This window comes from Pan troglodytes, chromosome X, assembly GCF_028858775.2.
Source record: "Pan troglodytes isolate AG18354 chromosome X, NHGRI_mPanTro3-v2.0_pri, whole genome shotgun sequence".
NCBI classification, from domain to species: Eukaryota; Metazoa; Chordata; class Mammalia; order Primates; family Hominidae; genus Pan; species Pan troglodytes.
The window spans coordinates 3,870,340-3,886,830 of NC_072421.2; the positions used below are offsets into that span (position 1 = coordinate 3,870,340).

At 42.9% G+C, this 16,491-nt stretch overlaps 1 protein-coding gene across 1 annotated transcript in view; it reads right to left on the reverse strand.

Annotated features, from left to right (window-relative positions):
* The window catches only part of MXRA5 (matrix remodeling associated 5), a 39,200-nt gene extending 23,308 nt beyond the window's left edge, over nucleotides 1-15,892 (reverse strand). Inside the window, exons 1-2 of the mRNA XM_024353007.3 lie at nucleotides 15,306-15,892; nucleotides 12,447-12,662 (exon numbers count right to left, since the gene is read on the reverse strand). Of these exons, the coding sequence (XP_024208775.2) occupies nucleotides 12,447-12,662; nucleotides 15,306-15,352 (263 nt within the window). The 5' untranslated portion in view covers nucleotides 15,353-15,892. The remainder of the gene's footprint in view (nucleotides 1-12,446; nucleotides 12,663-15,305) is intronic.
* Between the last annotated feature and the right edge of the window lie 599 nt (nucleotides 15,893-16,491).

Consider the following 16,491-nt stretch of genomic DNA (forward strand, 5'->3'; position numbering starts at 1 on the left):
GGTCAGGAGGCTATTTGGTGTGTCCATCAGTAGGATTTAGAATTCAACATGAGGCTGTTCCACGTGTCTCTTTCTTGGAAACTCTGTGCTGAAGTGACAGTAATAAAGAGGGACACGTGGCTAGCAGGGCCGGGAAAATCCACAGCATTGGAATTTGCTTTGCATATGGTAAGAAAGGAGACAGCTCCATGCTAAAGGCCAAATAGAAATGTTGACCACAGACACCAACACTCTTATTTCCCATGGACAGGCTGCCATGTCTGACGGATGATCAAAGTTACTCGTAGACATGCTAGGTTTCTTGTTTGTTTTGTTTCTTCCTGTAACCTGTCCTCAAGATAAGTTCTTTTTGTTTTAAATTTTTGGTTTTTTGTTGTTGTGTATATAATTGTCAAGATGCTTTCTTGACCAATTTAGAAATTTCTCATTGCCATATTGGTAATAACACACAACAATGCTTAAACTTGATCCCTGGATAAGCAATTTGAAAAAGGAATAGAGAAGCCTGCACGCTGTTACCATAAATCACTGTTTCTGCTGAGACATAACACATCTAGCCTGATATCATTGATTGCTTCTTCTTATCACTTACATAAAAGGAAATCAATTAGCAGGGAACATAAGTGAACAGCTCATAGCTAAATGCAGCAGATACTAGCATGGTCCAATTTTCTCATACTCATATGTGCTCAAACCTGGACTACAATTCCAAAGTCAACAGAAACACCAGGTTAGGTGTGACTCCCCTAAGACCCAGCCTTAGGAAGCACCTTTCAGCTACAAATTTTTGAGTGCAGGAAATTTATAAGCTCTGCCCTCAAAAACCATTCACCTTGATTGCATCAAACTTTTCAAAGACCTCCTTTCATAATTGCATTCTTCTTTTTTCTTTTTTTTTGAGACGGAGTCTCGCTCTGTCGCCCAGGCTGGAGTGCAGTGGCATGATCTCGGCTCACTGTAAGCTCCGCCTCCCAGGTTCACGCCATTCTCCTGCCTCAGCCTCCCGAGTAGCTGGGACCACAGGCGCCCACCACCACATGCGGCTAATTTTTTGTATTTTTAGTAGAGATGGGGTTTCATCATGTTAGCCAGGATGGTCTCGATCTCCTGACCTCCTGATCCGCCCCCCTCGGCCTCCCAAAGTGCTGGGATTACAGGCGTGAGCCACCGCGCCCGGCCACATTCTTCTTTTTAAGATAAATTTATGCAAAGAAAACATCAGATGGAATTAAATGCATCCCACCTTATTGAAATAATGTTGTATAGATTCAATATGGTGTATGGGGAAAATATAGTAGAAGATGATCCTATTTCCTGTTCATCATTTTGACTCATGTAGTCAATGAACAATCATATATAGTGGTTCTCTCTTCTTGATTACATGATATTTTTCACTCTTCTTTTTAGTGCATTACTCCAGTGTCTTGTCAGCTAAGCTCTGCTTTATCTAACACTGGTGAGAGGTAAAATATTAAAAGAATTGGGCTCATAGCTATGTGTGTACCTTATGAACATGCTTTGGATTCCATAGAAGGTGGGAAACTTAGCTGGAATTGAGCCTTGTCTTATCTTTTTATTTGTATTATCTTTTGCCCTTTATCACCTAAACCCCATGAAGCAGGCTAACTTTCCACAGCAGAAACTGAGTTTCAAGAAAGTTTCCAGGCTGGGCATGGCAGCTCATGCCTATAATCCCAGCACTTTGGGAGGCTGAGGCGAGAGGATCACTTGAGCCCAGGAGTTCAAGACCAGCCTGGGCAACATAGTGAGACCTAATCTCTACAAAAAATACAAAAATTAGTTGGGTGTGATGGTGCAAGCCTGTGGTCCCAGCTACTCAGGAGGCTAAGCAGGGAAGACCACTTGAACCCAGGAGGTTGAGGCTGCAGAGAGCTGTGATTGTGCCACTGTACTCCAGCCTGGGCAACAGAGCAATACCCCATATCAAAAAAAAAAAAAAAAAAAAAAAAAAGTAAGAAAGAAAGAAAAAAAGAAACTTTCCAAAATTTTCAAGGAATAGGAAAAAAGAGGTTAAACCATGCAATGTTCCATTCCAAAGTTTTTTTCCTATTACCTAGTGGTACTTTGGTCTTATTAAAACAAGATGGGAACTTAAATATTCCACAAGCAAACACAGTGACAACAACAATAATGTCCCCATTACAAAGAAGAGGAGACTCACAGAAGACATTGAATGCATTCAAGAATACAGTCAGTGAGAGTAAAATCCAGGTATCTTGAGACCAAAGCTTCAACCTGCATTCAGACACTGTTAACTGAGGTGGGAGAAGCTGTCAATATCTACTTGACATTATTTTATTTAGTGAGTTCAAATTCATGGAATCATGGTGCAAAACTCCCCGAAATATAATGCTGCAAAGATAAGTGAAATTCAAGGGCATGAAGCTTTATTTCATGTTAAGGACCATGAACCTCCTCAGTGGGTAAAATTCCAAGTAAGAGAAGAAAGAGGTGCATTTTTTCCAATCATGAGCTCAGCAGTTTCCTGCAGAGTATAAGAAAGGGGAAGGAAGGTGTTGACTACTGCAAGCTGGGTGGGGAAAGGAGGTCCCAGTGTGTAGACGTGAGATCCTTAGAGGTGAGATAGAAGCATAGAAAGGTCTCTCTCTCTCTCTCTCAAGACAGGGTCTGGCTCTGTTGTCCAGGCCAGAGTGTGGTGGCACAATCTCGGCTCACTGCAACCTCTGTGTCCCGGGCTCAAGCCATCCTCCTACTTCAGCCTTCTAAGTAGCTGTGACTACAAGCACACACCACCACACCTGGCTAATTTTTGTATTTTTAGTAGAGATGGGGTTTCACCATGTTGCCCGAGCTGGTCTTGACCTTCTGAGCTCAAGTGATCTACCCGCCTCGGCCTCCCAAAGGGCTGGGATTACAGATGTCAGCCACCACACCCTCTAGGCCTCATGTTTTGAGGTCAGGCACACTTCACGTTGCCCGCTGGCTATCCCAGAGAAGTTACCAAGCTTTTTGGAAGCTCAAACTCTTCATTAGTAATGCTACTGAGGATTCTTTTTTCAGAGAGCCCTGTGTGGGTTAAAGGACATAATGTCTGTAGCCACTCAGACATTGCTCTGTGTCAAGGACTGCTACAGAGTTTCTGGAGGGAATAGGTACACCAAGGCTGATACCAGGGAGATCAAAGGGAAAGTCACAGCCAAGCAAGACACAAAAAGAGACATGCTAAGAATTCGTGAGTTAAAAATGGCAACTAAAATGTAGTTAGGCAGGGGAATAATGAGCAATATGTTATATGAATAAAGACATTCAATGAAAACATATTCAGATGTTCAAAAATTTATACATAATATGAATAATGTAAAAATCATACAAGAATCATAATATTCGTAAACATGTCCATTCAATGATTCTTCTCAGAGACACTCAAATGACCAATTTCAGACCTGATTTCAGCTGACTCCAGAGTAGAAATCTACCTGATACATTTCTAATTCATTCTTTGCTACGTTATCTTTCCAGGAACTTTGCACCCTGATTCCATATGTTTCAACTCACTAAATAAAATAAAGTGTCAAGTAGATATTGATAGCCTCTCCCGCCTCAGTTGATCGTCCCTGAATGCAAGGTAAAGCTTTGTTCTCAAGATCCTTGTGTTTTACCATAGTGACTGTGTATTCTTGGATGCATTCAGCGTCGTTCAGAGTCTCCTCTCCTCTATAATGGGGACATTATTGTTGTTGTTGCTGTGTTTGCAGGGTTTTTAAGTTCCCATCTTGTGGGTAAATGAAGTGTCAATCATGGATAATGACCATACTAAGTTGCCATTTTTTATTTTTTATTTTTTTATTTTTATTTTACTTATTTATTCATTTGAGATAGAGTCTCCCTCTGTCGCCCAGGCTGAAGTGCAGTGGTGCCATCTCGGCTCACTGCAACCTCTGCCTCCCGGATTCAAGCAATTCTCTGGCCTCAGCCTCCCGAGTAGCTGGGACTACAGGCGTGTGCCACCGCGCCCGGCTAATTTTTGTATTTTTAGTAGAGACAGGGTTTCACCATGTTGGCCAGGCTGGTCTCAAACTCCTGACCTCAGGTGATCTGCCCGCCTCGGCCTCCCAAAGTGCTGGGATTACAGGCGTGAGTCACTGCGCCTGGCCGCCATTTTTATTTTTAAAAGAATACCTTATTTCTTCTTATTTAAACATAAGCACAGATGATTTAGCACACAAGAGAGGGCCAAGAAAGTCTTACAGGGTATGTTTGCGGATGGCATCCTCAGAATTGTTCAGAGGTTTTTGTTTGACTGAAATAACAGCCATGAGGAAAAATGCAATGCACGTGAGTGAGAAGCAAAGAGAGTCTAAATGTACATTTCAGAAATGCCGACGACAGAGTAGAAGTCTACATGGCACATATTCTCATTCACTCTTTAAATTGATTTTCTGCAAAATCACTATGCAGTGGCAGTAATCATTGCTCAAGATGCACACTACAAAAAGGAATGAAGCTCTGACACAGGCTACCATGTGGGTGACCCTTGAACCATGTTGTTCACTGCAAGAAGCCCTACAGGTCACCTACTGCAGTGGTCCTCAAACCACAGGCCACAGAGCAGTACCGGACCAGTTAGGAACCAAGCTGCACAGCAGGAGGTGAGTGGTGGGTGAGCCAGCAAAGTTTCAGCTGTATTTACAGCCATTCCCCATTGCTGGCATTACTGCCTGAGCTCCACTTCCTGTCAGATGAGCGACGGCATTAGATTCTCATTGGAGCACAAATCCTATTCTGAACTGTGCATGCGAGGGATCTAGGTTGCGCACTCCTTATGAGAATCTAATGCCTGATGATCTGTCACTGTCTCCTGTCACCCCCAGATGGAACTGTCTAGTTGAAGGAAAATAAGCTCAGGGCTCCCACTGATTCTACATTATGGTGAGTTGTAGAATTATTTCATTATATTATTACAATGTAATAATAATAGAAATAAAGTGCACAAAAATGTGATATGCTTGAGTCATCCCAAAACTACTCCCTCCCCAATCCTGTCTGTGGAAAAATTGTCTTCCATGAAAACTGGTCCCTGGTGCCAAAAAGGCTGGGGACCGCTGATCTATTGTATGATTCTATGTATATGAAATGTTCAGAATAGTCAAATTCATAGAGACAGAAAACAAAGCAGTGGTTCCCAAAGGCTGGAGGAGGAGAGGGAGTAGAGAATGACTGCTTAATGGATATGAGGTCTCCTTTTGGGGTGGTGAAAATGTTTGGAACAAGATAGAGATGATGGATGCACAATAGTTTGAATGTACTAAATGGCACTGAATTGTAGAGGCTACAAGGGTGAATGCCATGTCATTTGAATTTTACTTTAAAAAACTGCAAAAACTTTGTACAGATCAGCTTCGTATGTGCCTTCAGGATGTAGTGGGCTCTGAAAACAAGTTCTAATGCTTTTAGAGATGGAGAAATCAAAGGGAAAATAAGGCAGGTGCTGTTTGAACTTCGCTCAATATGAAACGATGTCTGCTACAGATTCTACATGCATGGATTCATTCTGCAACGCAGTCACAGCTATAATTTGAGCTTTGTGTGTCTGCAAGTTACTATTCTGGGTGGGTCAACCAAATAGGCAAGGGCTCAGCTCTCTTAGCAAGAAGGATGACTAGAAAGGTAAAAATAATGAAAAAGATCATTTCGGATAGTTGTAAATTTCATAAGGAAATAATTAAAGCACAGGAAGGAGAGTAGAAGGGGTTTGGTTGGCCGATGTCTACGGCAGGGCTCTCTGGGGAGCTGAGATTTGAAGTAGGGCTTAAGAAACAAAGGGACGTTTGGGCATGGCCTCATCATTTTAGAAGAATACTCCGTGGTGGACAACTAGTTAGCTCTCTGGTATTTTGCTGTTGGCCATAAAGGTCAGAGTTATTGGCCATCTTTCTGTTCCTTAGACTCACCAAGCTTGCCCACTTTATGGCACGGCCATTGATTTGTTCTCTATAGAGATGATGCTCAACATCCTGTAATGCGCACGATGGCCCCTGCAACCCACATTGATTCAGTCCTAAACATCAAGATTGCAGAAATTTGGTAACTTTGCCTTAGCACGTGCAAATTTGTCTATCTGTCTCTCTGTCTGTATCTATCTATCTATCTACCTACCCTATACCTACCTATCATCCATCAATCTATCTATAATCCTCTCTATCAATCCATCTATCATCCTATCATCTATCAAGTATCTATCTGTTATAATCTATATATCAATTATATATCTATTCATCCATGAACTGAAGTATGTGTTAAAACAGCAGTGTTGGCCACTACCTGGAGAACGTGTCAGAGCTGGGCAAGAGAGGGAGGCAGAAATGAGGTGAATCCTGCAGAGATATTGAGGGATGTTGGATCCATGACCAGGTGTGGCAGTAAACATGAAGGCATACAGAACATTTCCAAATGTATTTAGAGGAAGAGCCAGCAGGCATGGCTGAGTGGTGGGAGTGGGAATGAGGACAAACTTGAGGGAAGGACTTCTACTTGGAGGGGAGTAAGTGGGTGGATTCTATCATTTGCTGGACAGCAAAGGCTGGGAGAGACAGGTGTTGGGGAAAGAATTCAAAGCTGTATTTGCCATGGGATGTTTGAGAATTTTGTAAGAATCTAAGGGGGGAATAGGGCTCAAGACCAAGATGGAGACCCACGATGCACGTTCAGGGGAGACTGGCCAACCGACCAATGGAATAGAACCCTGGGAGTAAATAATATCACCTGAACAGAGCCCGGAAGAAGGAAGCAGATCTTCAGACAGAGGAGATAGGGCTCTGAGGCTCTGTCTCTGAAATGGGTCAGAAACAGCCGGATGTTCCTCAGCACATTTTACTTCAAGGGTGTGATATGTTCTCCTTCCATAGTTGTGGTCACCAAAAAGGTCTCCAGATGTTGCCAAATGTTTTCCAGGGGCGAACTCATCCATTGTTGATAACTATTGTCATAGATAGATGATAGATAGATAGGCAGACAGATGATAGATAGATAGATAGACAGACAGATAGATAGATAGACAGCCAGACAGATGATAGATAGGTACATAGATACATAGATAATATATAGCTAGACAGATGATAAAGATAGATGACAGGTACATAGGTGATAGATAGATGATAGATGATAGGTAGATAGATAGATAGACAGAATACATGATAGACAGAGATAGATTGATTGATAGAGATGATAGGTAGGTACATAGATTATTGATAAATAGATGATAGAGAATAGATAGGTAGATTAATAGATGATAGACAGATAGATAGAATAGATACATCAATAGATAATGATAGAGATCGATGATAGGTAGGTGATAGGCAGACAGATGATACATAGATAGATAGATTGATAGATAGATGATAGGTAGGTAGAGAGATAGATTGGCTGATTGATGATGATAGGTAGGTAGATAGGTGATAGGCAGATGCATGACAGATAGATGATAGATAGATACATAGATAGGTAGGTAGATAGATATAGACAGGTAGAGAGATAGATTTGTTGATTGATGATAGAGATAGATGGTAGGTAGGTAGACAAGTAATAGGCAGATTATAGATAATAGATAGATAGATAGATAGATAGATAGATAGATGATATTGAGAAAAACAGAATGGCTCATACTAAAGCCATGGATAGCTGAATGTCAAATTTAACCTGAGAATTTTGATCACAACTATCAAGGTGGAGAAGAAGGGAAAATAGGAACAAAGGATAATACTGGTTGATTTCCCTTCACATCTGAATAAATTCCCCTTTCAGGAAGGCACCCAAAGTCTGGGATGGGCTCCACATCAGCTCAGAAACCTGCCTGACCTTGTCATCTTGCCCCTGCTTGTTTTGTTGTTGTTGTTGTTTTGTTTTTTTGTTTTTTGAGATGGCGTCTCGCTCTGTCACCCAAGCTGGAGTGCAGTGGCGCGATCTTGGCTCACTGCAAGCTCTGCCTCCCAGGTTCACGCCATTCTCCTGCCTCAGCCTCCCAAGTAGCTGGGACTACAGGAGCCCACCACCACGCCCAGTTAATGTTTTTGAATTTTTTAGTATAGACGGGCTTTCACCGTGTTAGCCAGGATGGTCTCGATCTCCTGACCTCGTGATCCACCCGCCTCAGCCTCCCAAAGTGCTGGGATTACAGGCATGAGCCACCGTGCCCGGACCCCCCTGCTTGTTTTTAAGGGGCATTAGAGAGCTTGCAGATGCAGATGCCAAGGGCGCCAGATGTGAGAATGGGGCGGATATTCTGGAACATACAGAAGCCCAGGGAATCACTTGAGTACCCCCTCTCAGAACCCAAGGGTATACATGTCCCCTTCTTGCATCCTTCTAAAAATCAGCAGAGTCTGGGAAATTAGCACGACACTCAGGGAACAGAATCTAACTGGAGACTGGGATGACCCTGAATAAAGTGCAGTTCTATGGCTTATTAGCCCCTTGGCTTACATTCCAGACTATCTTCATCGCCTATTGATTGGCAATCACTGAATGTATAACCAACTCTGTGAAATGTTTATGGCAGACAATATTTGCAAAATTATGTCTTCGGTTCCGCTTAATATCACAAGGCAGAACTTAAAATAAAATAGGCAAGTATGGGCATTGTTGAAGTTGCAGAAAGGCATCATCAAAACCAGTCTTTTAATAGAGGGAAAAAAATATTTAAGAGTCTGTAAATCCATCTCTAGGTGGATGCTATGTTGTTGGTTCCTGAAAAAAAATATTTGGAAAGCAATTTTCAGAAACGCTTTTAGTTTGTCCAAGCAGGAAACAGCAATGCTGACAAAGAACCCTAAAAACAGCTGTGTGGGAATAGAAGGTTTCATCAGCACTTGGCCAACAATTCCTCATTCCTTGAGAATCTTATATTTTCTCCAGACTGTTAAAACACAAATCAATCTCTGAGTTTTATCTGTTAGACATTGCTCTTGTTTCAGTTTTTTCCCCAACAAAATGCAAGATGCCAGACTCATTACCTAATTTGAGATTGATTTTTCTGAAACTATGCTATTATGATATTATTAGTGATTTTTTTCAAGTAGTATATTAGTTCCTGTTACAAATTAAACCAGATGGAAGTAATAGATGTTGATGCAGTGAAGTGATTCTCTAGGGTTTTAAACTTTTTCTTTTCTTTTTAATATTACAGAAAACTATCTCTAGATATTACTGGCAGCAATAGGAAAAAGAAACTTTAACATGTTGGTATGTCTGTTTTATTCCTACGTTAAAGTCAATCTTTATCGTGAGTTGTTTAAAATGAAACCATCAGAAATGGTGTTGTAATTTAGAGGTTAGTTATGTTTTGCACTTACAAAGTACTTCAGTTTAAAAATGAACGGGAAGAAAAGCATCCCAGAAACTGTAAATGAGACGCAAACAACTTCAGAAGTAATAGTCTTGTTGGTGCTGTAAGTCTCAAGCCATTAAACAAATCACCTCTCTGGGGAGGGTGCATGCAGGGACTGTCTCCACCCTCATTTCCAGCCTGATATCCCCCTTCCCAACACACAACACAAACACACAAACCTGCTGTGCAAGAAGCACCGCAAATAGATATATATTATGTATAATATATATTATATATTATACATAATATATATTATATTAATATATATTATATATAATATATATTATGTATGATATATATTATACATAATATATTATGTATAATATATATTATGTATATTATATTATACATAATATATATTATACATAATATATAATATATTATACATATATTATATATTATACATAATATATAATATATTATACATATATTATATATTATGCATAATATATAATATATTATACATATATTATATATTATACATAATATATAATATATTATACATATATTATATATTATACATAACATATAATATATTATACATATATTATATATTATACATAACATATAATATATTATACATATATTATATATTATACATAATATATAATATATTATACATAATTATATATTATACATAATATATAATATATTATACAATATATTATATATTATATACATAATATATACTATATAATTATTATATATAATATATAATAATATATAATGTATATAATTATATATATAATATATAATAGAATTATATATAATATATAATTATATATATAATATATAATAGAATTATATATAATATATAATTATATATATAATATATAATAGAATTATATATAATATATAATTAATATATATAATATACATATATATTATATATAACATGTATATTTACATTATATATATTATTACTATATATTATGTATATATATTATATATTATAATATATATAATATATAATATATATTATTATAATATATATAATATATAATATATATTATTATAATATATATAATATATAATATATTATACATATGTTATATATTATATAATATGTATATTTACATTATATGTTATATATTATATATATTATAAATATAATATATATAAAATATATACATTCTGCATCAACCCCAAGCTTTTTAGAGGGCTCCACCAAGGCCTGGCTGATGGTACCCCCAGCATGGGACCTGCCAAGGTGCTGGGTTTGAGAGATGAGGTGGCTAATCCCAGCAAGTTAGATCATGTGTTAAAATGGTTCATGTATAAAAAACAATTCCTAGACAGAGCCATTTTGCACACCAAGGGTGGAGGAAAAAGAAGTTACAGTTAAAGCCCCACTTTCTGTTCTGCAAATATCACACGCACCTTCCCCCAGGATTCAAATGGGCTTTAGCAGACATGGAACCAACCCATATGCCCACCAATGATAGACTGGATAAAGAAAATGTGGTACATATACACCATGGAATAGTATGCAGCCATAAAAAGGAAGGAAATCTTGTCCTTTCCGGGGATATAGATGAAGCTGGAAGCCATCATCCTCAGCGAACTAACAAGGGAAAGAGAAAACCAAACGCTGCATGTTCTCACTCATAAATGGGAGTTGAACATTGAGAACACATGGGCACAGGGAGGGGAACAACGCACACCAGGGCCTGCTGGGGGGTGGGGGTTGAGGGGAGGGAACATAGAGGATAGGTCAATAGGTGCAGCAAACCACCAGGGCACACATATACCTATGTAACAAACTTGTACACTCTGCACATGTATCTTGGAACTTAAAGTTAAGGAAATAAATAAATAAATAAAACTAATGGGCTTTAGCACCTCTTCCCTTTTTCTTACTTCCATTACACAAGAAATGTGTCCGATAAATTACAAGATTGTAAAAAGGGAAGCTGGCTTATGTGTTACTATTCCCTCCTCTGCCAACGCCAAGCTGTTTTCCCCAATGAGCTATCATTGTTGTGGTTGGATGTTCAGATGGTCAACTCATAAAGTCTAACAGCATTTCATTGAGAAACCTATTTAATGGTCTGTTGCCATGGGTTAGGGAAATTATCATCTTATTCCCTCAACGTTTCATTCTCTTATTCTACCACTGTCAACAGGGAAGTTTCCATCTTACTCCCTCAACGCTTCATTCCCTGACTCTACCACTGTCGATAGAGAAATTTCCATCTTATTATCTCAATGTTTCATTCTCTTCTTCTACCACTGTCAATAGAGGAGAGTTTTTTCTTTTAACTTTGTTCTATAAGATGTCCAGGTACATTTACAGTTATTTTGCATTGGCTCAAATCTGGCCATTTTATTTTTACTAAAACATCTCCATGGTGGATATTTCACAAACACTAATTTAATCAGTTGTTCTGGGGATAGATGCTAAAAAGTAGCTAATATATTTTGTTGACGAACTCCAAATGATTGTTAACTATTAAAATTGCAGTTGAGCACCTGTAGTTCATAGCAACTAACACTTGGGTCCACAAAACATTCGTGTGTATAAAATGAAACCAATATATTAAAAGTCTGTCTGGCAAGCCACATCAAAATAGGTTTTTAAAAAGACGTTGATATTTTTAACAGGCAAAATCTGCAGGAACTCTTTTATTGCCTCAAAGTCGCAATTCTATCATCTACATGACTTATAAAATGGCACAGATGTTCTCCTTATTTTTATTATTCTTAAATCGTTGCTGAAGTCTACTTAAATCATCTTCATATGTTTAAGTGTGTGTCTCATGCATTCACTTCAACAATGTATTAAAGAAATGCTATCAAGGGAATTTCTCAACCAACTCTAAAGTTGTTCATGCTGCTCGTTAATAGACCTTACAGCAGTGGCAGCTGATGGATATATTGAGATAATCATCGAAAAAGCTGCGTTTAGCATAACTAAAACTTTTTCTCTCTATTCTGCCCATCTGCAGCTCCATAATTCTCGACAGAGCTACACAGAGGAAATGCACATATGAAGTTAAGTAAATGCACATACACACATGCAAAACCAGATCAAGACGCACGCACTGACAGTGGGAAGGTTCGGGAAGAAAGTGGTACAAACCCCAAATTGATTCTTTCCACGTGTTTAGCAATGCCAGCGGGCACGGAAGCCAGGGATCGGAACGTGCAGTGGACCTCGCTGGGGACGTAGCAGGCACAAGGATGCGGGCAGGCCAGCGCCACTCGCGGATGGCCCCAAAGCAGGATCAGCACCACGGAGAGGGCCCCCCAGTGCGCGCGCTTGGGCATCTTGTCGGGGTGCCTGATTCTCGGATACCTGAGGTAGAACAACGAAGAGATGCGCTTATTCACAGGTAGCACCGACGAACTGTGGACAATTTTTAAATTTGAATTGTGCATCAGGGTTTCAAGCTTCCCAGGACTTCACACGATGTGTTGTAGTGACGCTTAAACCATGGGAATTGAGAAAGACGAAACATGGTTTTTTTTCTAAACTTTTCACCATTCACTTTAATCATGACTATAGAATATAGTCTTGATTCTTGGCTTGGATACTATGATTTGGAAATCTATCTTGCACTCTGTAATTGCGGCTATGAAACAGAGAGAGACGAGAGAGAGAGAGACAGAGAAGAAAGAGGTTTATATTTATGTATCCATAATTAAAAAATAATAAAATATTGTGTTTCTGCCTCCAACAACAAGACTGAGCCATTATATATTGCATATATTTGAATTTAAAACTTCCCAAGAAGTGTTTATTCGTATTCTTTCCTTTAATGATATTTTTCAAACCTTTAATTCTAGCTTCTTGAACAGCTTAAAGAGGTATTTGCTAGAAGGATATTCATCCTGTTATTTCTGGGTGTATTTACTATCCTTATTTTTTTGTCTTGGAAAAGCCAGAGAGTTTTTTTGATGATATAGAGTTGCTGTTAATCGGGGAGGAAGTTTGGGGGAACCTCTGATCATTCAATAAACAGGAAGGGACTGCTTATGAAATATATTCAGGCAAACAGAAAAAAATGGAGTCACTAAAAAATGGAAAAGCTCGGGTAAAGCTAGATTGCATCAGCTACTTCATTTAGAATGGCGGTGATCATTTTCTTCGTGTCCTGGCAATGCCTATGTCATCTAACATTTTTGTCATCTCTTGAATGGCGTTCACTTAAAAATAGTGACACACATGGAAAGTAAATAGGGATACACAACAAACACGCGCCTGCCCATTCGCCCGGGTTCTGAACGAGCGCGAACTGCTGATTAAAATTCTAAAACCCAGGCCGGACTCGGTGGCTCAGGTCTGTCATCCAACACTTTGGGAGGCCGAGGCGGGCGGATCACCTGAGGTCAGGAGTTCGAGACCAGCCTGACCAACATGGAGAAACCCCGTCTCTACTAAAAATACAAACAAACAAACAAAACAAAATTAGCTGGGCGTGGTGGCGCATGCCTATAATCTCAGCTGCTCGGGAGGCTGAGGCAGGAGATTCGCTTGAATCCGGGAGGCAGAGGTTCCGGTGAACCGAGATCGAGCCATTGCACCCCAGCCTGGGCAACAAGAGCGAAACTCCGTCTCAAAAAATAAAAATAAAATTCTAAAATCCTTCCTATAAGAGAGGAACATCCCAAACCTGTAGCTTTTCCTGCCTTTAAGTGACCTAGAAAAGGTTATTCTCTTAAGCCCGGGGGCGCGTCTCCCTTCAGCTGCCCATAAAGAACTGATGGCGCACAGGTAGCTTTGCAAAAAGCAAGTCCGGGCTCCGCCTCTGGGCGCTGGAACAAACCGGCTCCTGCAGCTCTGCAAAAGTCCTCGGAGTTTTCTCTCTCGCCAGAGCCCGGGCTTTCCCCGCCCCTGCCTGCGCGCCTGACCTCGGCGCTGGGCTGGTTCCAAGGGCAGCCGCGCCAGTCCCCAGCGTCCTGTGCCTGCGGGCGGACTTGGCCCGGGCGTTCCATAGGACTCTTCAGCCCCAACTCCCTGTCCGGCCTCCCACCCCGGCACCAACCTCCCGGGAGACCCAGGAAACTCGCCCCCAGACAACCCTAATCCCGGGGACTCGGAGTCGCGTCTCTCCGCCGCGGAGAAAGCGGCCCGGCGCCAGCTAGGCCGCCAGAGACGGTCTGCGAACCCCGCCGGGAAGCAGGGGTGGGGGCGTGAGGCCGTCTGCTTTCGTCTTGGCCCTAGGCAGACAACCTGGAGTGGCCGGGCGGGCAGCCCTGAGCCCCTGGCCGGCTTCCAGAGTCCGCTGGGTCGCGTCGAGCTGGCTGCGGGATGAATTACGAGCTTTCCCGGAACGCGGCTGGGGTGGCCCTGCGAGTCCCCGCCGCCCGGGACTCGGACACCAAACCCCTTCTGTCTGCGTGATGACCGTCCCGGTTTTTTTGCATGCCTCGGATCACTCTAGGCGTTGGGCTGTCCCCTTTCCAGGGAAAGCCTGGGTAAGAGTAGGAGGAAAGAGGCGGGGAAGGAGAGGGGGAAGAGAGGAGGGAGAGGAGACTTGAAGTAGCCACAGCCTGAGCAACTTGGAAAGAGGCTCCTCAAGCGTCCTTTCCCCCACCGATTGCAAGAGCAGAGTGGGCTTCACTTAGGAATTCCGTTGGCAGCTTCCTAGAAACGCGGGATGGCGGGGTTGAAGGTCTCCAGAGAGAGCCAGGGATGGGGAGCGCTTTGGGGAGAGGGAGGAAAGGAGGCATGGGATGTCTGGGCTTAATTAGACCTATTCAGTGCATCCTCCTTCAAGATCCGGCTCTCCTCCCTATCTGATCCTTAGCTACTTAAAATTGCAGGAATTCAGGTATCCTGATTTCTTAGCAACTTCAAACAGTGCTGGGGAACGGTGCAATCTGCCTGCATGCAGGCCCTTTACCCCCAGTGTTTCCCTTGGGTGTCTCAAATCCCTTCACCCCCTGCAGGCAGACACGGCAGCCCTGGGGCGCCCTGGCCACCCTGGGTCCTCACCTGTCCTTGGGAAGCCGCCGCACACGGGAGCGGTGCGCCGGGAGCATCCACCGAGCCGGGGCGCGCGAGTCACGGCCGGGAGTTTGCCGGGGCCATGCCCTTCCCGGGGCCGGGGGTGAGGCAGCTCGGCTTCCCAGCGCGGCACAGCAAGCCGGCGCCCTTTTATTCCCGGCGCTGCGAGGCTTCCCCAAGTCCACGCCTCGGCACACCCCCACCCTGCCCCACCCCGGGGAGACGGGGCGCGGGCCCGAGCCAAGGGACCCTGGCCGCGCCGCTCTGCGCTCAGCCTTCCTCTCGCGTCTTCATTGCGCCTGGGCCCGGGTGGGCATGCCTCGCCCACTCCAGCTGCAAGAACCGCAGGCGGCTCGGGGAAGGAGGGCTCTTTGTCAGAGAGAAGTCCAGGACCCCAGGAGGGAAGGGCGAGATGCAGGGAGCGCGGTGGGAGCCGCAGTAGAGTCCGCGCTTGGAGAGCGCCTAAGCAGCGCTGGGAACGTTTCCGTTCCTTTCAGGAGAGAGAGAAGGAGCAGGGTTTGCGCTTCTCCGGGCCAGACGGCGTTTTCTCTGGCAGCTCTTCCCAGACCGTGTGCAGGCAGGAGCGGGCTGGCCCCGCCGGCATCCCACTAGCTGCAGGCAGGGCTGCAACGTGAGAGCCGCCGCCACGCCCTCCGGCCTCTCCAGGACTCCCCGGCGCCCGCCTCCCTCCCCTTGCCAGAGTCTTCCTGCCAGAAAGGTGGAACGGCTCCCCTCCGGCTTGGGGAGCCTTCGAGGGGCAAGGCGAGGGTTGGGACGTTCGGAGAGTCTGATGGTATTGTCTGGGGAGGGGGCGGTGGGAGGGTGGGAGCGACCTGGCGACAAGGCAAAAAGTAGAGGGTGCAGAGGGTAGGTCCCTATTCCAGGAGGCAGAGGAAGAGGAGGCGGCGGCTGCCTGGCTTCCTGGATAAGTCAGACCTGGAATGGTGGGGAGAGGTCAGGCGAGTATCTTCAGTCAGCAGAGCCAACCTGGGATAAAAACATGGAGCTCAGACAGGTGTGTAGGGCCCGGAAAGGCACCATTGCACCAGCTTGTTGTAGGGTGCACCAGCGACTGCTTTTCGCTATACCTCTGGTTAGCCGTATTCCTCTCCCTGAACCAGCATTTTGAAATGTCCTTAGGGTCAGTGTTTGCCTGTTGTGTTCTTTGATCTAC